The sequence below is a fragment of the Phodopus roborovskii genome, unplaced genomic scaffold, assembly GCF_943737965.1.
Source record: "Phodopus roborovskii unplaced genomic scaffold, PHOROB, whole genome shotgun sequence".
NCBI lineage: Eukaryota > Metazoa > Chordata > Mammalia > Rodentia > Cricetidae > Phodopus > Phodopus roborovskii.
Genome location: NW_026126485.1, coordinates 4,472,672 through 4,497,699, shown reverse-complemented (window position 1 = coordinate 4,497,699; position 25,028 = coordinate 4,472,672). Strand labels below are relative to the sequence as shown.

At 40.2% G+C, this 25,028-nt stretch overlaps 1 protein-coding gene across 1 annotated transcript in view; it reads right to left on the bottom strand.

Moving 5' to 3' along the window:
- Positions 1-3,994: 3,994 nt before the first annotated feature.
- The window catches only part of Ryr2 (ryanodine receptor 2), a 548,210-nt gene continuing 527,176 nt past the window's right edge, over positions 3,995-25,028 (bottom strand). The window contains exons 98-105 of the mRNA XM_051194750.1: positions 20,386-20,446; positions 17,473-17,619; positions 15,900-16,034; positions 9,996-10,152; positions 7,432-7,496; positions 6,051-6,151; positions 5,006-5,057; positions 3,995-4,132 (exon numbers count right to left, since the gene is read on the bottom strand). Of these exons, the coding sequence (XP_051050707.1) occupies positions 4,037-4,132; positions 5,006-5,057; positions 6,051-6,151; positions 7,432-7,496; positions 9,996-10,152; positions 15,900-16,034; positions 17,473-17,619; positions 20,386-20,446 (814 nt within the window). The 3' untranslated portion in view covers positions 3,995-4,036. The remainder of the gene's footprint in view (positions 4,133-5,005; positions 5,058-6,050; positions 6,152-7,431; positions 7,497-9,995; positions 10,153-15,899; positions 16,035-17,472; positions 17,620-20,385; positions 20,447-25,028) is intronic.

Genomic DNA, 25,028 nt, shown 5'->3' with positions numbered 1-25,028 from the left:
TTTTCTTTCATACCAATCTTTTATCAATTATATTTTATGTTTTTCATATTACATTAGCAACTAATCTCTATAATAGCTTTTGTAATGGGCAATTTAAGTTATATGATAGTAATAAATAAAGCCATAGCCAAAATTTAAATCTACCTGTTCTTCTAACTTCACAGTTTAATCTGTAGGCTTCCAAATACTAGACATAGCAACAGAGGGAACATTTTTCCTCCCTGACATGGGCAAGGAAGCTAAATATTCGTTTCCTCTTTGCTATTTTGTGACTTAATCTTTACAAAAATTATTTGACCTTCTGAAATCTTGTTTAGTAATGTTATCCAAAATTTCTGAGGAAATATGAACTAAAATCATGTTAAATGGTATAACCTCAAAAGTGAAATAACTGATGGATAGTTATGAAAACCAAGTTTTCACTACAGAAATGGGCTCAACACCAAAATAAACTATCTGATGAGTATCCCTTATTACTAGGGCGTAAAGTATATATTGTCTCTTTATTCATAAAAATTCTATTCAACTGTACATACCAAAGTCTTGTCAAAAATGTAGGGTGTCAGTGAGCATCACTGATCTTTACTCAAAACTCTCCTAACTCTCTGCTTTCCCATTAAAGTCTCTAAGGAGCCCGTGATTGTGCACACTGTTCTGCTTGACATAGGATATTGGAGGCTAACAAGAAATTTACCTTTGGGACTGACAAGATTGCTCAGTGGTTAGGGGCACTGGTTGGGGAAGTAAACACGTGACATGTTGCTCTTGAAAACATACCAGATGTACATCTAAGGAGGAGCAAGTAGCTATGTGATCAAAGGGTATTTGGAAAGCAAGGCTTAGCTTATTCTAATCATAGGGGATCATAGGGGAAATTGTTTTCAGGGAGAAAACAATTAGAGGAAAACTGAAGATCTTAAGAATTTCTACATGTGTTGAAGATTGTGTAGGGACCCAGCATGACCACAGCATCATTCCTGTGAATGTGTGAGAAAGAGTATTTCTAGGATGACTGTCATGCTGTTAATTGAAATTGTCCTCCACAGACCCATGTTTGAAAATCTAGACAGCTGGTAGTACAATTTTGAAAGACATGGATTCAGCAGGTAGATGTAGGGCCATAGGGAGCAGGGCTGACCGCTCTGCTTCTTAACTGGCTGAGATAATAAACAAAATATAACAGCTTGCACCACTGTGGGTACATTGTCACCACACATCCTGTCCTGATGGAATATAACCCTCAAGCCTTGAGCAAAAATAATCCTTTCTCCTGTTATATGTTTCAGCTCAGGTATGCAAGGATGGAGATGAGATGAAACATACTTACATAATCACATTTCTTGAGTATGACTCAGGCACCCTGGTGAATCAGAGAGGTAGAGAGTTATGATGTGTTTGAGAATCCCTGAAATGTTTCCTGGGAGGATAAATAATGCTGATAAGATTGAGTTTCTTTTCTTTTGTTTTTCAGTGTCTCATCTATTACAGGCTAACCTTGAACTATAAAAACTAAAGATACCTTTACCTTCTGGACCAGAGCTTCTACCTTGGGGCTGAAATTGCAGGCATACACCACCATTCTTAGTTTTACTATCTTCTCTTCAATGGTCTTAGTGACATTTTTCTCTGTTGGTCAATGTTAAAGAATAAAGAAGCATAGCTTGCATAAGTGACCCACCTGAGTTTTTACTTTTCTTCCAACACCAATGTGTGGGCAAAGCCCACTGACTAAGGAAAGCCTCATTTCTCTAATTTTGATGTCTCTTTATTCAGTATTTCTACCACCTCCCAGGAGCTGTTAGTAAAATGCATAAGATCTTAATAAATCTATGAATTTATTTCCTTTGTCTCTTCCCTGCACTGCTGTTTTGTGTTGACTCAAGTGTCGACATTATAAATGGAAGATCTGAATGTACCCACAGACTATATGTCTTGGACAATGAGTTATTCTTCAGTGCACCTTCCTCCACAGTGTGTCAAGGCACTGAGACAGGTGCTCTTTGATGTGGTAGAGAGCTGACATCATCTATTTGACTCACACTCTTTAGGACATAAGGTCCTATCTCTGAGAAAGCTTGGAGGCAATTTCTATGGTTTAGTAAGTTTTATCCCATCCCCTAAACAGAAGTGATACTGAAAGACAAACAGAAAAGTTGGGTTCTGTAGCTCAGACAATGTGATGATGAGTCATAAATAGAACATGTGATGTGTTAGTGATAGTTCTGATGGTGCACGGCACATAACACATGTGTAATTTATGTCAGTGCATTTAAATCTGTCATCTGTGTTCCACCTCTCTTTCATATTAAGATATGAAGTACATTGTATAGGAAAACTCACTTTCTTGAGCAAGAAGAGTTCTTTAAAGTGAAAGATGTATAAACATTTTAAAAATGGGAAGAGAGTAAATTCTGTCATTGAATTATCCCACAACATAGAAAGGACAAGTGTGGGGCTTAATGCCCGAAGGACCAGAGTCTTCATAGCTATAAACACTGTTATGTGCGCCTGACTGTAAAAGGCCTCAGTGGTATCTGGGTTTGTCTTACAAACAATGCAATTAAAAGCTTGGGATTCTATGATTCCCCAGTTAAAGACAAATGGACAGAGAATAAGCAGGACAAGGAAGTTAGTTAAATAGTTTAATTAGAGCCATTTTACAATTCTAAAATTAACAAGCAAACTTGTAATAAAAGATCTCCAATGCTCACAGAATGACCTCGCTTCCATTCTGAATCTGTCTTTTTAATTGTAAAGATTAGCATTACATTTAAATGGACTCAAAAATGAGAAAAAAAAACATAATGAATTGATGTACATGGTCATCCATGTCTTATGACACAACCCAATGAAATCTCTGAATGTATATTGCTTCAGCTTGGATATCAAAAGATGGCCCAACAAGATGTCCTTAATTCATGACTGATCACAGGTGGCCAAAAGAAAGAGGGAAACCCAAGACTATTGTCACGTTGGTGATAGTTCCAACAGCCAGGGGATGACATCGACTTCAGATATATGAATAAGCCCATGGCACTTTGTTTTTACGGATGTAATTATCATGGAAGTTCTCCTGTGCTGATCAACTTGTTCCTGATGGCTTTCTTTGTTCATTTAAACTTGCATAATAAACATGCAATGAATTGTTTCTTTTGAAAGTTTTATTTTTGCAGTCTTTTTGTTTTCATACAAAGATTTCATAAGTTGCCACATTGCATCGGAGTGTTTACCAAAGTAGGGAGGGTAAATGTGACGTAGCTGAATGAGCAGAGCCTCCTTCTGTCCTGAGACACACTACCCAACTTTTGAAAAAGGTGCAGACAGCTTTTCTTACCCTCCCCCACCAAAGAAAAGAACAAAGAAAAAAAATAAAATATAAAACCAAAACTCACAAAACCAACCTAGCTAAGAAAAAGAAAGTTGACATAAAGAAAATAAAGGTGTTTGTCATGCACATTATCTTCTGCATAGCTCAACCCACTTATAGTAAGGCACTATTTCCCTTTGCAACTGGTGTCCATGGTAACCTGTTAAGTGCTACAGTGCTCTATGACCCTCAGACACTTCCTTCTGGGATGGCGAAATAAAGAGCCTGGGTGAGTGTGGCTGCCATGCTTGGCTGCACAGGTCTGGCAGCTCCTGGAGACTCCATGACCCTCAGGGGAAGCTGTCCATGGGTGGTATGGTAGAGTATCCACAATGGATTTCTTTCCAGAGTTCCTGTTTCGTCTGGATGTGGATTTGGATTGATCTTCAGTCTTTACTTCTCAATGAAGATACACGAGGTTGGGGGGGACAACAATCAGGTCCTCTGAAACTGAGCATCAGGGCTCTCAAGCACAGGATGCTGACTAGTGAAAATATGAGCAGGTGTCCCAAAGGATCAGAGAGAGAGAGACACACACACAGAGAGAGAGACAGAGAGAGAGAGAGAGAGAGAGAGAGAGAGAGGGAGAGAGAGGGAGAGAGGGAGGGAGGAAGGGAGGGAGGAGAGGAGAAATTGCTTTTGGTTTTCAGAGACAATCAAGGTATGTTACTAATTTAACTGGTCTTCATACTGTTTCCGGAAACAATCTCCTGCTGGAAAAAACTCCCAACACCTCTCTTGATACATCTTCCAGACATAAGATTCCTGTAAACAGAGGAAATCAATGTGTTAACCTGGTCTCCATAATCTATGTGATAACACAGGGAAGACTAGAAGAAAACATTCAACTCTCTTGATAAAACTAGAAAAGTCCAATTGTACTCAGATAGCTCCATCCAAATTACCTTATTAATAAACAAATAATCTTCAAACAAACAAAACATATTCAGCATGACAATAATATAATAATGATAAAACATATTTATTTATAAGTCTCTAGGGTTCTCATTTATTATCATCATTCATTTTATCCATTTTCAAGTTCAAACTATTATCCTAGAAGGGGAATTTCAATTCTTCCTGAAAACCTTAGATATTGAATTTTTTCCAATTATAACAATGTAATCAGAAAGAAGTTCATTTGAAAGTATAGGTTACATGGTAAACACACATTTTCAGAAGAGATGGGATTCATAAGTAAACCCACTATTTTTAGTTAAAAGCTTATTTTTAAATGTGAAATTAGAATTTTGCTGTTTCAAAGGAGGCAGTCTCATTGATACTCATTTCACACAAAGGAATTTTTTCTCAAGGTAGCAGAATTAATATCTAAAGACAATGTTTCTTTTTAAATCAAATATGGATGTCTGTGAGGTTGTGTCCATAAGTGCAGTGCTCATAGAAGCCATAAGAGGGCACTAGACCTCCTGGAGCTGTGGTTAAAGGTGTCATGTGGGTGTTGGAGTGGAACCTCTGTCCTCCAGAAAGCAGAATGTGCCCTAAACTGCTGGGCAGTCTCTCTAGCCCCCTGAAAGTAATTCTTCCCTTGTGTGCTGAATATCTACATTTTGCTACATTACCAACCACCTCTCTTCTACAGTTTCATTCTGAAAATGATGTATAATGCCCTTCACCTACCTGTCCTGTGTGTTCTGTTTCATCCTTGTTTATGAGATACATCAGAAAAAACCTACAGAGACAGAGAAACTGGTCAGGAATGGACTGATCAAAATACCAGCATAAAGAGGAAAGATGCTGGCTTGTCTAATCATACACACAATTTTATATCGGAGTTACTTTTCATTGTTTTAGGACTGTACTCTCATTATGTGGCTCTGGTTAGTTTGAAACTCACTGTATAGATAGAGCTCCATATACCTCTGCCTCCCCAGTCCAGGGATTAAAGGCATGTACAACAATACCTGGCCCTTGGAAGTATATTGTTTATGTCAGGTTCAAATCAACACTGACATTTTAATTGAAGACTAGCTTCATAAATTCTATATTTTATCAGTTTAATACATATATATATGTATGTATGTATGTATAATTCAACCACTACCCCAATAATGTTATTTTATACATCTTGTCCATCTGATATTAAAATTGGATTTGAAACTATAGCTTGGGTTAGTCCCACAGAAAAGCCAGATTTTCACCTTGCATGCATGTATATATGCATATATACTTACATGCATATGTATATACATACATACACACATACATACACACACACACACATATATATATATATGACTCTGTTCAAAACAAAACAAAAAACAAGTATGATATGACTATCATTAAAAACAACAAAGACCAGTCTTTATCTGAACTTTCTGTAGTGCCCAGAGAAAACCCATAGGTCTTCAAAAGGTGGGGATGAGAAAATAGGGATGTTGGGGGAGGGAGGATCTATATGTCTCCACATGTCTTCTTGCATAAAGGAAGTTCCTGCTTGAAAAAGGAACATGGTCAGGCCTCTCTGCAAAGCTCTGCCACTCCACTCCCATTCTAGATCCCTCAGTGTCATTCACATAAATATAGACAGCTTAAATATTTAAGTCAGCCCACTCCATGGATGTTGGAGACTGCAGGAATATGACCACTGCCAGCTTCAGGAGTTTACAAGAATGTGAGAAAATGGGCTCCTCGGGGAGGGCGAGACCTGGTGAGTGGCACTCACAGGTAGTTGGCAAGGTTGTGCTCCTGTAGAGTATGTGTTTCAAAGCCATGTGGCACTGTGTCAAAGTAGTCATTGCCTATCCCACAGATGAAGCACTTGGTCTATAAGACAAAGGGAGAAAAAAGAATGTCAGAGAAGGCACAGGGTAGCCGAGAATGAAAACACAGTCCACTGGGATATGTAGCTGCTACCTCTCACTGTGACCAATTTTTCCTGGAGGAAGAGAAACTGACCATATAATTCAGGAAGCTCAGGAAACCTACCAGGAACTTACTGGACATGGAAAACTTGCCAGGTCCAGAAAACTGAGAGAGTTACAGGTTCAGTGGTCCCTTCCCTTACATTAGGTAAGCAGGAAGTTACTCTGGGGAGCTGTCCGTAAAGTGGACTGTAAAGTTCTAGGGACGCAGCTATCCTAACACATCACTCATTCTTGTGAGCCTTTCAAGTGATGTAACTGCTATAAGTCATCCATGCTCTTGTGAGCAATCATTCAACCATGCTGCTTAAAAACCCTCACCAATGTTGCTGTAAGTAAACTTCTTGCCCACAATCCTGTATGCAACCCCTCACCCATGCTGCTGTAGACAATCCCAATGCATTCATTGGTCCACCAAATTACACTTGGGTGGAATCACTTCTTTAGTCTGATGTAGTGCCCTATTTGAGATAAACAGGCATTTGTTCACATCTCCCCAGAAAATGCTACACAGGACATGTTGAAAAGAAGTTCAATATATGACTTTCTCAATATATTCCAAGCATCACTTTGTGAGGATTGTGCCATGGCCCCTGAACACTATCATAACTGTATCATGGGATTTTCCTAAGTGATATGGGTTCTAGCAAGAGGATGGCACAATGATAGTTGATCAGTGATGCCTACTTTTTTTCTTCAGCCTACATACACACATCTAGATATATTGATTTTCTCATGACACTGAGTAATTAGCTAAACAGGATTAACTGTGTTCTTAACTGAAGTTGAAAATTTTCCAGCTATCCAAACAAAATCATGTACCCAAACAAAAGAGATACAAATCTTAGACCAATTATGAGGTATTTCATCAGTATTTTGGAAAAGTCCTTCCTTGGTCAGGTGCTGGTCCAGGTATTAAATCATCAGATAGATATGTCTAGGAATAGTCTCCTACATCTCTCTGCATTGTCTCTGGATTTGTCTTTGTATATAGTGCCAGGTTTGTGGTCTATGCTTCAGACTAAAAGGCCTGTACCAGGAGCCAAAGTGAAGCAGAATACCCTCTTCCCTCCAGGATTTAGAATTATAGTGACTGTGTACAGCCTCAAGTTAATTCAGTAATCTCTGAGGAACTAAAGAATCACCTACTGCACTACCCAAAGAAAGCCACAAATGCCTCACCTCCATGTCCTCTTTGACTTGTTCCTGTTGGTCTCTGAGTTCTCCAAAAGCATCGATGATCAAACCTAGTGTTGAAAAGCAAACTCATGTGATCCCTATCAACTATGAACAATCATTCAACTCATAACTCCTTGCATATTCCTTCCCAGGAAAATGAGAATATATACCCACATTAGAACATGGTAGAAATCTGAGGTTAGAAGGGCTACAAGAAGTGTCACTATGGAAGTGATACTCTCTGAGAGCAGAACACACAGTGACTGGGTCTGATACTCAATGGAAAAGCATTTTTAAAATGAAGTGACAGACTACAAAACAACAATACTAATTAACTTGGCACATACACAACCTATATTATTACTTACTACAGGATAAAATGAGTAGCTGAGATTTATGGTTGTAAAATACAGAAAGGTCCACAAAAAAGACAATCCAATGAAAAATTATTGTATGGACAGAAATATATATCAACTTCATAACTCCCCATAATTTTATCAAATGTGAATGGATACATGATAAGCAAAATTGTTGAATTTTTGCCTCCTTTCTGTTCTGTGACTTCCAAATATTTTGACTTTTCTTTTTTTCTTAAAAAATTATTTATTTTATTATTTGTATGTGTGTATGTCTATAAGTGTATATGTGCACATGTGTGTAGGTACTCACAGAGCCCAGAAGAGGGTGCTGTAATTACAAACAGCTGTGAGCTGCCCTACATTGCACTGAGAATTTAATTTCAATCTTCTGGAAGAACAGCAAGTGCTCTTAACTTCTGATTCATCTCTCTAGCCCCAACTTTTCCTTCTAATAAAGTAGTAATGTTGACTTCTATAAAGACATTGCAGGTGGATTAAAAATCCTTTATACTTATGTTTACTTTACCAATATCATGTAACACCTGTGCAACACAAAGGATAATGTCATATTTACAGACATTTAATTTGAGCTGGAATAAACATGTTAACTAGGAAATAAAAACCAGGAAACAAGAGTGACTTTCTGAGAAAAAAGGATGTCACTACAAGTTAGCCAGAGGAAGAGGAAAAAAAGAAAAAAAGAAAAGATGATTGACACTGCTCTGTGGTTTCAGGGAAAGATTCTGAACCCAATCTGCTCAGACAGGCTATGGATTCCAGCCTGGGCAGCTACATACTTTGGCCAAGTTTTGGGACTTTCCATAGCTTAATTAGTTCCCATGTAAATTGTGTTTGGCATAGTCCTCATGATGTCAGGGAAAAAGAACATGAATTGCTAGACATAACTGGCACATAGTAGGTAGTCACAATGAGCTAGTCAGGTACCAAGTACTGTAGAGGGGACTTAAACTGATGCCCTTGTTTGAAAGGTCTCCACAACTACAGAGGTTAGAGTTGCATAAACTGAGCTATTGCTTCAGGATGAATGGTTCACCCCTCCTCCAAACTTTCAAAGCTGGTAATGTGGCTTTGAAATCGATCCCAGTAGAATACTTTTTTATATACATAGAAATCAAAAAGACTGAGAAGATGGCTCAATCAACAAAGTGTACTTTTGATTCTTAGAAGGCTGGAGATTGTAGAGTGAGCTTGATGGAGTAATCCCACAAAAGGTAAAGACAGTCCCCATAGCTCACTGACCAGCCAGCCTAGCCTAATTGGAGAGCTACAATTTCAGTAAAAAGAACTTGGATATATATATATGACTCACAGAGAGAGAGGGGGGGAGGGAAAGGGAGAGAGAGAAAGAGAGGGGGTGAGAGAGATAGAGAGATAGAGATAGAGAGAGAGAGAGGGGGGGAGAGGGAAGGAAGGAAAGAGGGAGGGAGGGAGAAGTGTACCCATCACACTACACCCCAGAGTCCCACATGACAGTGAGAACTCCTGGAAAGAAGCTGTGTATGGAGAGACTGATTAAAACTGTGGTGGTATGCAGAGGCTGGGATTTTGCAGGTCCAGAGCTTATTACCTGATCTTGGACTAGCTTTGGTCTCCTGAATAACCCACTCCTCGCTCACCTTTGTGTAGAAGCTAACATCTGTGGTTAATAGATTAAAATCCTTTTAGAATCTGTTAACTTAGCACGCCCCCTAGCTTCCACCTATCTAAAAGCTAGGACTGTCATTAGATAGCATCTGAGGCCTATCTTGCTTTAACTGCTTCTCTGTTGTCCTCACTGGTGTCTTTTAAATTTCACTTGATTTAGGACTCCTTTTCTGTTCTATAAAACTATAAAGCTTTATAAAACTGCTTCAATGCTAGAACATAGAATTTGGGGTAACCTAAGTCTGTACTCCCAGGCCATGATCAATCACTCAAATTTGGATCAAGAATGAAATATCTCATATTCCCTTATGGCATAAGCTGTAAGATTTTTGTGTTTGTTTGTTTGTTTGTTTGCATTAATTAGCACATACTTATTTATTTTCCATCCAGATACTTCACAAGAAAAGAAATACTAGAAAAAAATAGTTCCATTAGGCCTTGGTAGAAAAACGTGAGATACTGTTAGCCTACCTTATATCCATGCTTCAGCAGCAGACGGCTCAAGGTCAAGAGACCCAGGAGCCACCTCTGGATATGGCTTACCTTGTATGATGGCCAAAAGGATGACAATCACAAAGAAGAAGAACGTGATGTCAAAGATGATGCGATAGATCTCATACTCATCTCCTGCTGGGTCTTCAATTTCATCACCAATGCCCCCTCCAGCACGGACACCCACATACATGTGGAACATGTAACACTGGAAGACAGGGACAGAGACACATGTGAAGGTCACTGTCCTCCTTGACATTCCACTGACATGAGGCTTTCTCTGTAGTGTCTGGTCCTCATTCTAATTGAGAAGGATCTTTGTGCTCTGTGTTGCTTTTCTGTTTTAATCCTTTTCCCTATGGTGTGACTATATAGCTCTTACACAATACTATCTCCTAGTCAAACTCCACACTGTTCACTAGGCTTAGACTTGGGAGAGAAAGAGAGGACCGTCATTAGCACCCTGACTCTGAAGCACATGAGATAACACAGTATTACAATCACATTACAGGGGCTTGAGCTATATAAAGTGGTATTACCTGGTCATTTCCACAATGGCACAGACATAAAAGAGGAAAGTAAAAGCCTAGTTGGGGGATTGAATCTTAGAAATGGAGCTAGATCAAGGCAGACTTGCTGGTTTCTCTTCTCACTTAGAAGTTATGAATGGGATGCAGAGATATTTTCTACTTAGTGTCTAGAATAATGAAGAAAGATGGTGTGTAAGACAGAGAGGAATGAAATGCTCATTCATTAAAACAAAAGGCAGCCAGCACATATTACAGCTGCTGAGGTATGATGCACAGAAAAGAAGACTTTGCTGGAGTGCCTTTGGAAAAGGGCTTGACCTTAAGGATCAAGTAAATCCTTGTAATGGTGCCATGCTGTGCGTTTATTGACTAGCTGCTAACAGTTCCTTTCTCTACAGTAATTACAATGAAGAAAAATGGTTCTGGGGGCCAAATGTCCCCTGGAGAATAGAGTCAAGCCAAGTTGAGAGTCTCACAACATCTGGATTTTTAACTTAATTCAAAATAATCTCAGATCCCTACCTCACCCCTGTACTCTCAGCCCTACTCATCTATAAGTTTTTATTTCAACATTCATACCCCCCACCACCACCACATGTAAAGCCACCCTCAGGTCCAGGTCGTTGCTGAGTATCTTCTATGCCAGGTGGTGTCCTTCCCCATCCTCATCCAAAGCACATACTTTGGGGACATAAGTCTACAGGCCTTCCAACGTGAGACCTTCTTAGTCCTCTCTACATATCCTAACCTACTCAACTCATGTGTCTCTAACCCATGCTAGTCTATTTAGTTACTACCTGTATAGTGAAGCTGGAAAGTCCCTCTATAGCTCTGCTCTTGGTTCATATGCTCACTGTCCCATGTGATCCTGTGAGGCTGATAATCGATCTTAACCATCACACCCACAAAGGTACTTTCTCAGCCAGATATACAATAAGCCAAAAATATCATAATAGCTGCTCTGAACACCCAGTACTGTATAAACCCACCGGAACCCACCAGGACTATTCTGGAGCCTAGAAAAGGCTCTTTGTGGCAGAGAAGCCAAGAAAGTCCTCTGGAGAGAACTGGTTTAAGGCTGCCATACTGGGCTGGTTTAGGCCTAGCTACACACCCAGTTTCCTCGAGCCTAGGGTGTCCAAATGTGAAATGTTGAAGAGAGCCACTAAAATAAAACAAAACAAAAAACAACATCTCCCTTTGGTGGCTAAAATCATCCACAGTAACTTTTTGAAAAGAGGATAACTTATTTTCACTATGTAATTCTGCTTCCTGTTTAAATTCTTTTTACCATACACATTGCTTATCTTTACCATGGAGAAAGTGAAGCCCTACGCTCTTCTCTAAATGTGAGTTTTCATAAGTGGACCTGAGGACACAGGGGTTAGCAGTGATGACCTCAGCTGTCTGGCCCTGGCTAATGAGCTGATGGGACTGTCCTTGGGACTTCAATGTGGTTTTCCTACCCTTCGTCTTCTTGACAAGCTCATAATGGCCACATTGATGAGGTATGTGAACACCCAAACACCTACTGGTATCAGGGGTTCAGCAGTCAAATTATCATTCTTTTCCTGAAGACAAGAATTCCTTTTCTCCACAGGTTTTTCATAGACTGAGCCTAGTTAGGGTAGAAGTGGAAGAAGCAGTTGGGGGGGAGGGGCAGAAAACTACATTTGACACTTCAAAAAAAAAAAAAAAAACAAAGAAAAAGAAAAAATCAATGAGAAAAAGTAGGGAAGGAACAGGAACAGGAGACAGAGGTAGAGGTGGAGGAATGGAGGGGGGGGGAAGTCTGAGGATGTACAAAGGAAGTGTGGCAAAGGGAAAGGAGGGTGTGAGGGAACCAGGAAGCAGGAGCCAGAGATCCAGATGGAAAGGTCAGGTCAGACATGTGAGAACAGTTAATTAGCTGAGGTGATCTCCAACAACTGTCTGAACAGCTAATTTTGCCAAGCTGCCTCTTATCCTAACAAAGCTTGGGGGTGGGGTTCCTCTAATCCTACAGGCTTACAGAGCTTCCCTGGGAATGACCATACTACCAGTCAAAAATGCCCTTCTGTGTCCTGTCTCCTCAGCTGTCATCACCATTTTGCCATGGGCTGTAGACTATTATTTTTACTTTTTCCTCCTACATTCTTGAAGAAGCAGTTCAAACCCTATCAGGACAAGGCTGGTTTACTTAGATTCTTGGAATAAAACACCATGCTCTGGGAAGAAAGAAGAAAGCCCCGGGTGAATCCTGGGAACTGTAAAACTTTGGCTGCAGCGCCACCTGCTGGAAATGACAGTAGTCAAAGGTTGATGTCCCTGATGATGACAGCCTCTACACATAATTTAAGTAACTTAAATTACTTTTAAATTTAAATTTTAATGGCAGCAAAAGACTCAGTTTTCTCTCTCCGAGAAAGGAGACACAAGAGATTCTCCCTCACAGAGCACCCAAGCTCAGCACAGCCAAAGGCAAGATAAAGCTTCATGTTGATGTACAGAGAGACAAGCTTAAACCAGAGCTAGCTACCAATGATCTTGCTCAGGACTCTCAAAGTCCCTCAAATGTGGATTCCCCTGGATTCTGCTAAGTCAAAAACCCATCTCCTTATCCTAAGATGTGATGGTGAAGCATGTTTGTCATCTTGATTGGATAAAGAGATTAGTAACTATCACAGGGCATTTTCAGAAACTAGCAGGTTATCAAGGGCTCTGATAGAAGCAATGGATGAATCTCTGGATGGATCTGAACATGATAGATGGCATTCCTGGGGTATGGTAAGAGTAAGAGGTGGGGCCTTGATGGAAGAAGTAGGTCTTCATGACAGGTTCTCCAGGCTATCTTGCCCTTCTGAACTCACTGCTCTCTGCTTCCTAGCCACCAAGATGTAAACTGATCTCCAGCATGCACTCATCACAACCACTGTCTAAGACCACTGAAACCATGAGCCATGACACATAATTAATGCCTTAAAGTTGTTCTTGAACATCTTGGCAATGTGAAGGCAAAAGTAAAATGGAGACAAATTTCTCTGCCCTTTGGATTCACATCCTATACTACTAAACAAGCCCAACCAGGAGAGGCTGTGATATTCCTAAGAAAAATGAAGGCAAACAATGGAAACACATATGGAGATTGAGTGAAAACTGGGTCATGCCAGGTGCCCTGGCTAAAGATTGGACAGAGTCACACAGGGCCTCATGATAAGACCAATGAACTGATAAGAAATTGACTTTGATACATATTTGACAACCTCTTTAAAGATATAAATTGAAATCTCCAGTAAAAGGAATGTGCTAGCTTCCCCATCAATCCCATGAGTGGAGTTATTGCAAGCTTTAATATTTTTAATAATGAAATGTGGGTTTCTGTTATTTGAGCCTACATTTCTTTCTTTACAGTAACAGTTGGGCATCTTTTCACACTTATGAGCTGAATGAATTAACCTTACTGTATATTGTCTAGCCACATAACTAACCCTTTGTGTATTGTCTTATATCTTATAATGTTTTTAATTACTCTTTATTTGTGTATTGTGTGCAGAGGGGAGCCATGGATGTGTGAGACAGTCAGAGGACACCATTCATGCATTTGTTGTTCCACTGTGTGGGCCTAAGGGATTGAACTCAGACTGATTGTAGGCTTGGAGGCAGGCACAATCCACACTGAGCAAGCATCTTGCTAACCAGGGTTCATGCCTCTTTAAGTGTGCTAGTGAAGAAAATTCCCTCCTCCTTGGCATGTTGAATGTATTTTGGCCTATTTATCATTTGTCTATAAGACTTTATTATAGTTGTTAGTCACAAAAATAATTTTGACTTTCACAACTTTCTAGCTTTTATATAAAGTTCTCTTCTCTTTTAAAATTCATCATTATTTTAAAGACGCAAATGTGTCCTAATTGTTAATGACTTGGATAGAAAGACTGGTATTCATTTCTACCCCTTTCCTTTCAGGGACTTGTACATGCTGTCAAAACCATTTATCAATTTTTTTGTTTTCATTTTATGGTTGTAAAAAACAACTTTATCATAGTTTAGATTTCTATGTGCTGCAAGTTACTCTATTCTATGTCAAAGGAGTGCAAAAAATAAATACCTAACTTATTCATCACAGTATTAGTATATTGTTCATGTCACTCTCCCAAGAGATTCCCTTTTTGAGAGAAGTTTCAGAATCACCCTAACAGCCCCTTGACACTCACACACAACCCCAACCAGGCAGGTATTCCAGGGAAGGGCTCACAGAAAGGCCTTGCTCTCTTCAGTCAGCAACAGGTACTTTGTCTTAATTTTACCCTCTCAAGCCTAAGTGCTCAAGAATAGTAATTTTTGTGATTTGCATATGACATGTTCCCCATAGGCTCATGTATTTGAACACCTGATTGGCAGTTGGTGGTGCTGTTCAGGGAGGTTAAAGAACCTTCAGAAGGCAGAGCCTTGCTGGAGGAAATATGTCACTGGGGGAGCGGCTGTGAGGTCATATTGCCTAGAGCTACTTACTCTTCTCTTTTTCTTGAGTGTGAATGAAATGTGGCCAGTGGGCTTCCTGCTCCTGCCTTCATGACTTCTATGCCTGCTGGGGTGTCTTCCCTGTCATGATGGGCTCTATACCTCCAGAATAAACCAGAATAAACCCTTGCTACCCTAAGGAGCTTTGGGCCAGGATATTTTATCCCAGAAACACAACCATCATCAGAGAAGCAAGTTATACAGCAGTTACAAACAGTGTGGAAGCTGAAACATCTGTTAACTTTATCCAGGACCAAAGAGAACCTTTAAGATAAGATGTTCAGTATAAAAGCAAAAGTATCCCACATAGTGGGATACTTTCTCAGCCAAGACACATGGGGGAGGCCTAAGCCCTGCCCCAAATGATTTGACAGACTTAGAAGACTCCCCATGGAAAAGTCTGCTCCCTGGGGAGCAGAAAGGGGATGAGATGAAGGTTTGTGTGGGACAAGGGGTGGAGGGGAGGGAGAGGGAACTGGAATTGACATGTAAAACAACCTTGTTTCAAATTTAAATTAAAAGAGGAAAAAAAAAGCAAAAGTATCAGTTCTGTCAAGATGCATTGTTTGCATTTTACTAATAATGTCAAGTAGAGTCAGTAAGGCATGCCAAAAGCAAAGCTTCAGAGCACTCTCCAGGAGAACATTCTACCCACTGTCCTGAGTAACAAACTAATATGATTGCATGTCTCCCAATCCTAAGTACATTTCTCAGCAAGTCTACTTATTACTAACCTGAACAAGTATAGGTGGGAAATCACCAGACATGGTTCTTTATGCTCTGCTGAAATGAAAATGACTGTAGTTTGAGAAACCACTCTACCTTTCATTGTACTTGGTATTCCTCTCCTGTTCAGAAGATGAGGGAATGAATGTAGTTACTTAGAAGGAGTGGGGTAGTTTATACTACAAGTTCAGGAGCTTACCGTGAGCATGTCATCACATTTCATGTCTGGTGTATCACCATCTTCACTTTTATTATAGAATTTCCGGAAGAAATTGAATGCCACGACAGTGTACAGGTACACAACAACAGCTAATAAGCCAACAGTTAACACGAGCTGAAAGCAAGGTGACATTTATTAGGAATACAGGATGTCTGACCAGTGTAATTGACAGCTGTATGGGAGGGAAACTACCAACACACCTGGACATAACTGACTAAAAGGTAATGTGATTCGTATCCTCATTATTTCCTCCTCCTTGGTTCACAAGTACCTCTTATTTGCACATTTTCTCTACCAGTCTGTCAAAGCATTTTATACTAAGCTTGATACATATTAGAAAGCAGCTTTATTTCTCACTGATTACCTGTATTTTCTCTCTGATACTGTATTTTCTACTAAAAAATGTGCATGTTTATTTGCCTGCTTGTATGAATGTGCACCATGTATGCATAGTGCCTGAAGTATCCAGAAGACAACGTAGGATCCCATGGCACTGGAGTTCCAGGAAGTTGCGAGCCACTCAACTGTGTACTGGGACCTGAACCAGGATCCTCTGCAAGAACAGTAAGGGCCACCTGTTGTGCCACCTCTCCAGATGTTAAATGTGCTGGAAGCTCTGTCATAATCCGCCAACCAGCAAGGGAACAGAGATTCTGTCTGTGGTGCCTTTGAATTTCCATAAGTATCACAGATTTATTCATACCCTTAGGTGACATGTGTAGGAGCTGCTTGCTGGACTTTAGAAAACAAGGAATTGTAGTAATGTCAGTAAAAGAGGATGCAGTTCCAGTGGTTGGAGGGACACTGATTATAAAATGTACTGAGCTAGAAGGGATGTTAATCCAGATAGCACAGAATTTTTACCATCAATTGTTAACGTGAAGCAATAAATGAATATGTAAATGTATACTTTTGCATCAAGTTACAGTAATGGAGAGATCCAGCATGAACAGCTGAGTTCCATCAGAATATCAGTGGGTTTTATGGACCTTGACCAGCTGTCCCCTACATCAGCATGTCAAGTGTATAAAATATCTCTAAGATTTTATTCAATTTAAAAAGTAGAGACGATCTCTTATTAAATTTAACTGCAATACCCCTTGTTATCAATGCAACTAATACATCTGGATGCTGCAACAGTTTTTAGCACAGCATAGTGTCAGATAGAGCAAACATTGTTTCATAAGTAAAGCAGGAACTAGTTTCCTCAGTGCTCAATGCAGACAGTTCTGAGTCTACTGGATTTGCTCTCAGTCTTCACAGAATCTGACAAGGTATTCTTATTGGTTGTTCTTTACCAAAATAGGACTTGACATTGACAAATATTAAATCACTTATTCAGGATCACACAGCAAAACCATCAAGTCAATTCTTAAACTCAGACTACGGGGTCTTTGGAATTACTAAATCATAATTCATAAAGGAAAAGACATAGACTATCCAGCCATGAGAAGGCTTTAAAGCCATGCATTGTCACTTTAGGGCTGTACTTATTTTTGCAGGCTCTTTTCTTGCTGTTTTCATTTTCTCTAAGGGATCCACGACCTTTTACCTGTTTGCCATTGTGGGTAACTGAGGACAGTATGGTTCTCAAGGTCTTGAATCCCATGGCGATGTCAAGGAGGTGAGCAGCAAAAAAGAAGTTGTTATAGTGTCCAAGAACAGACATGGTCATATACCAGGCTAGGTACAGGAAAGACTGTTAGGAGCAAACAGGGAGGGGTAAGATGTATCAGACACCAGACACCAGAACTAGTAAGAGCCACTGTCATCACTCCACGCTAACCACTGCACTAAGAGCCACTGCCATCTCACTCTATGCTAAATACTGCACCTTTTTTGTTCTAGACTATAATTCTTCAATTCTAATTAGCTGAATTAGATATTTACACATTTTTGCTTTTATTCAGTTTGTTGTGAAAGGCTCAGTGTAATTGGTTTTTCCTTTAACTACACCAACTCTTCTTCTTTTTCCTCTTACAAATAATAGAAATCATTACCCTACATCCTAAGTGCAGAGTCTCTCAGCCTCAGCATGGTGACATTTTACACTGACAATTTCTTGCTATGGGGCTGCCCTGAAACTTCAGGATCTGCTAGACTTCAAAGCCCATCCAACCATGATCATAAAAATGCCATTGGATGTCACTGAGGGACAAGACTCTCAGAAATTCTTGTCTACAGTCAACCCAAGAATCCTCCAACTTGACTCCTTTTCTTCTCTGCTCTCCATTTATCTACACACTAAGTTTGTTGAATCTATTAGTTAGAATCTATTGTTTCTGAGAAAGTTTGATTTAGGCAGCATTGCATTTTGCATGAACTAAAGTGAGCCCAAGAGCAAAGCACTCTGATGTCACTAACACCTTTAGTGACCTGAGTCACTAGAACTACTTGGATTAGTCTCCTGAATCATAACTAAAAAGTTACTTTTTAATTCTCTCTCTCCCTCTCTCTCTCTTTCTCTCTCTCTCCCCCCTCTCTGTCTCTGTCTCTGTCTCTGTCTCTGTCTCTCTCTCTCTCTCTCTCTGTGTGTGTGTGTGTGTGTGTGTGTGTGTGTGTGTGTGTGTGTGTGTGTGTAGGTAAGAACATACAGTGCAGTGCCCTCAGAAGGCAGAAGAGGGAATCAGCTTCCCAGGAACTGGAGTTAGAGAAAGTTGTGAACTGCCTGTTGTCAGAGTTGGGAACCAAACCCAGGTCTTCTGCAAGGGAGCAGTTGCTCTGGGCTGCTGCTGAGTCATCTCTCCAGCTTCCTGAATTATAATTAATGTAAACAGTTCACTTCTGTTAGGGTGAAATTGTCCATGTTTGGTGGGGGCAGTGAAAATACAGGATAGACCAAGTGATGGCTTTATCTCCTTGGAGCAGTTTTCCAACGGACGCTGTGTCTGGATGAAATCCACTCACAGGAGAGGAGCAGATCTGTGACTCTGATTCTAATCTTAGGTTTTAGCAAGAAGAAGAAAAAAGGGCAATCTGGGGTTGCAGGAGTTCATGAAAAACAAGGCACTGAAGCCAGGAAAAGAAAAAAACAGGGATTCCAAAAAGATACAGGATTTGGCAGGAAGGGTTTAGAAGTGATATACTTTCAATAGGACATTACAGAGGACTAATTTCACCAGCTATCAAGAGATGAAAAACCTGAGGAAAAAGAACACACATGGGAAACACAAAAGGAAGGAGATGCACACCACAAGACTGACAAACTAGTAATGGCTGTAGTGCTGAGTGACATGGAGGTACCCTGTTAAGTCTCAGTGACAGATGGAGAATAGGCAATTACTAGCATTGGCAGTTAGCTTATATTTATACTTTACATGATAAGAAATGCCACTGTCAACCCCATATTTCATCTGATTACCTTCGTTGCTTTTCAGAGAGCAACTAAACCACTGAAGACCTGACAACACCTGAGAAGTGACTGCCAAACAGAAGCTAAAGTGACTGGCAGTCTGAGGGGTCTCAGAGAGGTGGTTGAAGGGACTTTTCCAAGCCACCTTCACGATTAACCCACATCCAGGTTCTCTGAATGACAAGAAGCTCCACAGAAATGAAAATATTAAGGTCAAACTCACTTGGGCAAAAGAGAATTATGTAAGGACTGTGGCACAGAGTATGCCCCCAGTATGCCCAAGCCAGACTGTGCATACTACCTGAGTGGAGGATACCTACTAAAGCAGGAGCTGAGCAGCTTCTGCTCATTGAGAAGTTTTCCACCATTAGATGAGAAAGTACGTGCAAGGCGGTGTACTAACAGTCTGTGGCTCTGAAAGGTACTTACAGGATGAATTTTGATGGAAGAGTGGGAATGGAGGGGAGGGAATTTGCTTGTTGTTACAGACTTTGGAGACTAGGAAAATGGAACGTTCACTATAAAAGTCAGTGTCAAACAGTGAGGTACAGAGACAGCTTTTGGTAATGGATGGCTATATTCAATCTGTTTAAGTATATACTTGGGCCATATGTTTAGTGTCTGAAGACTTTCTGATAAGGATAGATCAAGAATAAGAACACAATAATTTAATGTATTTAATTTTGGAGAAAAAGTGAGCACAACTATTTTTTTAATGTACTAGTTTATAAAGCATATATGCACCAATATATTTCATCATGGCATTTTAATAAGTACTTTGTTTCTGTTGTTTCTCCAACTGCTCACCCCATCTCTTCACTACAAATAGTCCTCTTCCACTTACATCCTCTCTGGTATCACTATGTTTTAGGTTTTTATTTAGGTGTATTTTGAGCATCTACAAACCTCTGAAACATAAATGGAAATCCACATAAATTTTCAAGTTTTTCTTATATTAATATACAAGATAGGCTGGTTTAAGTGTCTGTGCTAGGGTCTCTCTCAGACACATGTTTATTAATTGCATTGATATCTGAGTAACTTCCTTGAATGACCTTCCCTTCATTTGCAAGATCTCCAGAGAGGCATCCAATGATAGTGAAGGAAGCTTACGTTGTCTGTGAACACAACTCCTAGTTTCCACATCTGGTACTTCACATCAATAGAGTTCAATCTGGAATGACAGAAGACAGAGTGAATATTCACATTAGTATAGACTTAGGCCTGTGAGAACTTGTGGGAATGCACTTGGCATAGGCAGAGCTAGGCACCTGCTCAGGAGGATAGTGCTCAGGAGATCAGTACTCTGGAGACCACTTATCCCCAGGTAAACATGAAGAACCAAGACCTGCTCTGCATAATGCCCCATTACTCTGTGATGACAAGAAAGGAAGCAAAATGGTACCAGCTTCTTCGTAATTAAACTTTATCCTAAGTATACCATTATACATAGTATTCATGATATGTGTACATGGTGTGTGGTGTGTGTATGGTGTATGTGGTTGTATGTGTAGGATCGTGTGGGTGTGTGTATGATGTATGGTGTATGTGTATGTTTGGGTACAACACACATGATAGCACATGTATGGAAGTCAGAAGACAGCCTGCATAAGTTAGTTCTCTTCTTCCACTTTGGGTTCTGGGGATTGAACTGAGGTTGTCAGGCATGCCTGCCCTTATCCACTGAGCATTTCAAAATCCCATCTTGTTATTTAAAAGCCTTCTCTCTCTCTCTCTCTCTCTCTCTCTCTCTCTCTCTTCCTTCCTTTCTTAACTACATTATAACTTATTATAACTTAATTTACATTATATGTGTCTCTTATTCTTGGAAACTATACATAGCTAATTAGCATGTGTGCTTCTAAAGTTGACCCTGTAAATTTTTCTGTGCATTTACAACATCCTTTAAAAGTACTTGCTCTTATCTTATGCTTATGGGTGTTTTGCCTGCATGTCTCTCTTCATACCACATGCATGCAGTGCTCAGAGAGGCCAGAAAAGGGTGTCAGATCCCCTGGAACTGGAGTTCTAGGTAGCTGTCAATTACCATGTGAGTGCTGGGAACCAATCCCTGTCCTCTGCAAGAACCACAATTGATCTTAACCATTGAGCTGCCTTGCTAGTCCCTTGAAAACAGATTTTTGCTATTTATTGGGGTGGGGTGAGAGAGGGAGGTGGATATAGAGAAAGAAAGGGAGAAAGAGATGAAGATAGAGAGATAGGAGACAGAGAAAGAGGGAATGAGGATATGTGGTCATATGTGTAGGTAATTAATGTAAAAATCAAATAGGACCAACCCCACAGGTTGATGGAAGAGCAAAACTTAAAATATACCTTGAAGGTTAAGAGTTCTGTTTACAGCTAAAACAGTTACAAAGAAGTTCCTGTTTGTTTGCTGCTAAATTCTAGCTAAGAAAGATCCATGTGTCCAATGTTAAGCCCCTGATAATTAAGGCTTATATTTCTAATTAGCAGTAAGTCCCTGGTCTGATGTAAACTGCTTATAACCCTCATTCCCTTGCCGTATACCCTTGCTTTGTTCCTCCCCTTTTCGTTGTATCCTTTTAGCAAGGAATAATCACCAACCCTCTCAGCTCTGTGAACACCTAAGCTCTCCTATAAGATGGACTTCAAGAGACCAGTGGGGGCTACTCTCTCCAACCCAACTTAAGGAGAGACAGCTGGCTGGCCAGTCTTGGGTGCGTCCACATACAGCTTGCTTTATTTTGGACAAACATGGACTTGGTCCTTTCTCTCGAATCTCAAGATCAGGGCATTTTAGTGAACTTCACCATTTTGGCTAGACACAGGCCAGCAAGGCCCCATAATTCACATGTGTCTACCTCCCAACACTGGGATTATAAACATGCTGACCCACACCTGGCTCTATATGGCTGCCGGAGATCTGAACTCTGGTCTTCAGGCTTCCACTAGCAAGCACTTTACCACAGAGGTGGCTCCCTTTGGCTGTTGACCACTTGTATTGCATTTCTATAGAAAGGTTTCTGATTCAAGTAACAAAACTTGCATGAACACATACCTTCATCTTACAACTAAATTTTATAAAGGAAACCATTTGTCTCCTTTCCTTGTTTTCTCTTTGTAGCACTAGGGCATGTATCCAGGACTTGAACTCCCTGAGTGAATGCTCTTCCTCTGAGCTGCAGTCCCAGCCCTGTTTCTTCTTGCTTAGTGTCACCCGATCGATCCTGCACCCCACAGGACTAGACCCTCCTTCTATTATGGCTCCCAGCATGCCTCTTAGCTGCTATTAATGCTGGGAGTCTTTCTCTTCTACTGATCTGTGACCTCCCAGGCACTGAGTACTATCAAACAAATTAAATGTCCCTCCATCAATCTATGTTGAGTGAATAAATCTGAGCACAAAAGCTCATGAGCTTTGAAACTTAAAACATGCATGCATTATAAAACACTTCTTTTTTTTTTTCAGAACTTGGCACTGATTTGGGGGTTAGATATAACTTAGTCCACCTTTTTTTATACCCCAGCTGCAGGTCAACTGGCAGATGACAAAAACTGAAACAATATAGTATAACAGGTGCAGTTCTCAAAGGGGCCTATCCAGACATAAATGTTCCATCTTTAATTACTTTTTTAATATAATTGAATAAACCAATTAAATAGACTAATCTGAAATTGGAAGTATGAGAATGAGCAGTTTGCTAAGTAAGGCTCATAAAATAGTCATTTGCTGTTCTTATTTCTGTTTTCTGTCTTTGTTTGGTCTTTCTTGGAAGGATGAAGGTTCCCTTCTTTAGCCCGGGATTCCTTTGTCTTTTTCCCAGGAAGGGTGTTGCTTTTCTGCCAACAGTCCTTGTGAACACTTAGGCCCAGCTTACCCTCTTGCTTAAAATTCCCAAGGGTTGAGGCTGTAAACTGACAAATCCTGTTATATTTTTCCTTCTCCCAAGACAAAAGATTGTCTTTTAGCCATAATTATTTTTATTAACACAGGACACTTCCACAAGCAGTCCATCAATATTTGCTGGGTGGAGCAGACCCCATCTCCAGGGAGTGGCCCTCGGCTAACTGAGGTAGCTAATCAAGGCTCAGGGTTCCCTGGAAACAGACCTTGATTCAAGAAAAATCCTATAAATTTGAGAGGGGGGTGAACAGCGGGTAGATGAAAGGTTGCTTGAGGATTTTGAGATATAAGCTTGTCTGCCCCACCCCCAGAACCCCATAAATGTAGACTCAGTTTTTCTTACCCACAGGGAGTAAGTGAACCACTTATTTAAATGTGACTTAGCAAGTCGTGTGGGTGCATAAATACTGGGAACATTGATAATGTTTATAAATGGGTCTTGTGATGATAAAGTTTATTGAAGAGTAAATAACTACTACATGGATTGCATTGAATCTGAGTGGACATATCAAGGTGGCGGGCACAGACCTGTTAAGCTTTTAAGTCTCAATGTTTTAAGTCTAAATGTTTCAGTAAGACACAGAACAGGGAAGTCCTTTTCCCTCAATCTTTCCTGGATCTTTGTTCAGATTTTATTATCCATACTTAAAGGTGATAAGAACATAGATTTTTTTGACCCTTTGCTAGCAGTCAATCTTGAAAAATATTTATTATATAAAACAATTAAAGGTTTTGCCAGTTAAAAATGTTGTTATACTTAGGTGTGTACATGTGTTTGTTGTGCATATGTACCTATGTCCCAGAGCATGTATGTGAAGGTCAGAGGACAAATTGTAGAGCAAATTCTCTCCTACCCTTGAGGTGTCAGGGGATGGACTTTATCAGGCTTGGCAGCAAATATGTTTACTGCTGAGCTGTCTCACTAGCCTGTTACCAGATTTAACACTGTCCAATGTCACTACTCTGTCACCAAACTTAACTGTCTGACAAAGTAACAGTCTAAAACGTTCCTCCTAATTTTAAATGTTTTTTATGTTGTTACAAATATTACTAAGAAAAATATGCAACTCAGCGAAACTATATAAATCTGTCAGTGACCTGAAAATGCTCACGTGAGGGTCGGAATCCCTCACATCCCATTTCTAGCTTCAAATGGCAAACTTGAAGACCTTGGCTCCTGATACTCTCAATGTCCTTTTCATGTGTGTGACACATCCAAAATACTACAGTCTCTTGTAACTCAGGCTGGCCTGGGACTTGTATAGCTAGGTCAGACTGGCCTTGTACTTGTGATCCTCCTGTCCCCACATTCTAAATTTAGGGATTATAGACATTTACTAGCATGCCTAACCCCTACACACACAGCCTACACACAGACATACACACATATCCACCAAACACACACACCACACACAGACACATAGGCACAGCACACACAGAGCACACTTAACCACACACATAGAGACACAATATCCCCCCACTCTCTCTGTCTCTCTCTCTCTTTCTCTCTCTCTCTCTCTCTCTCTCTCTCTCTCACACACACACACACACACACACACACAAAGGCAGAAGGAAGGAAGGAAAGAAAGAGAAAGAAAGAAAGAAAGAAAGAAAGAAAGAAAGAAAGAAAGAAAGGGGAAGAAAGAAAGAAAGAAGAATTAAGAAAGCAGGCTGAGGAAGACAGTAAGAAGCAACCCTCCATGGCCTCTCCATCACCTCTGGCCTCAAGGTTCCTGCCCTCTCTGAGTTCCTGTCCTGACTTCCTACAGTGATGAACAGTACTGTGGAAGTACAAGCCAAATAAACCCTTTTCTCCCCAACTTGGTTTTTGGTCATGGTGTTCCATCACTGCAGTAGAAACCCTAACTAA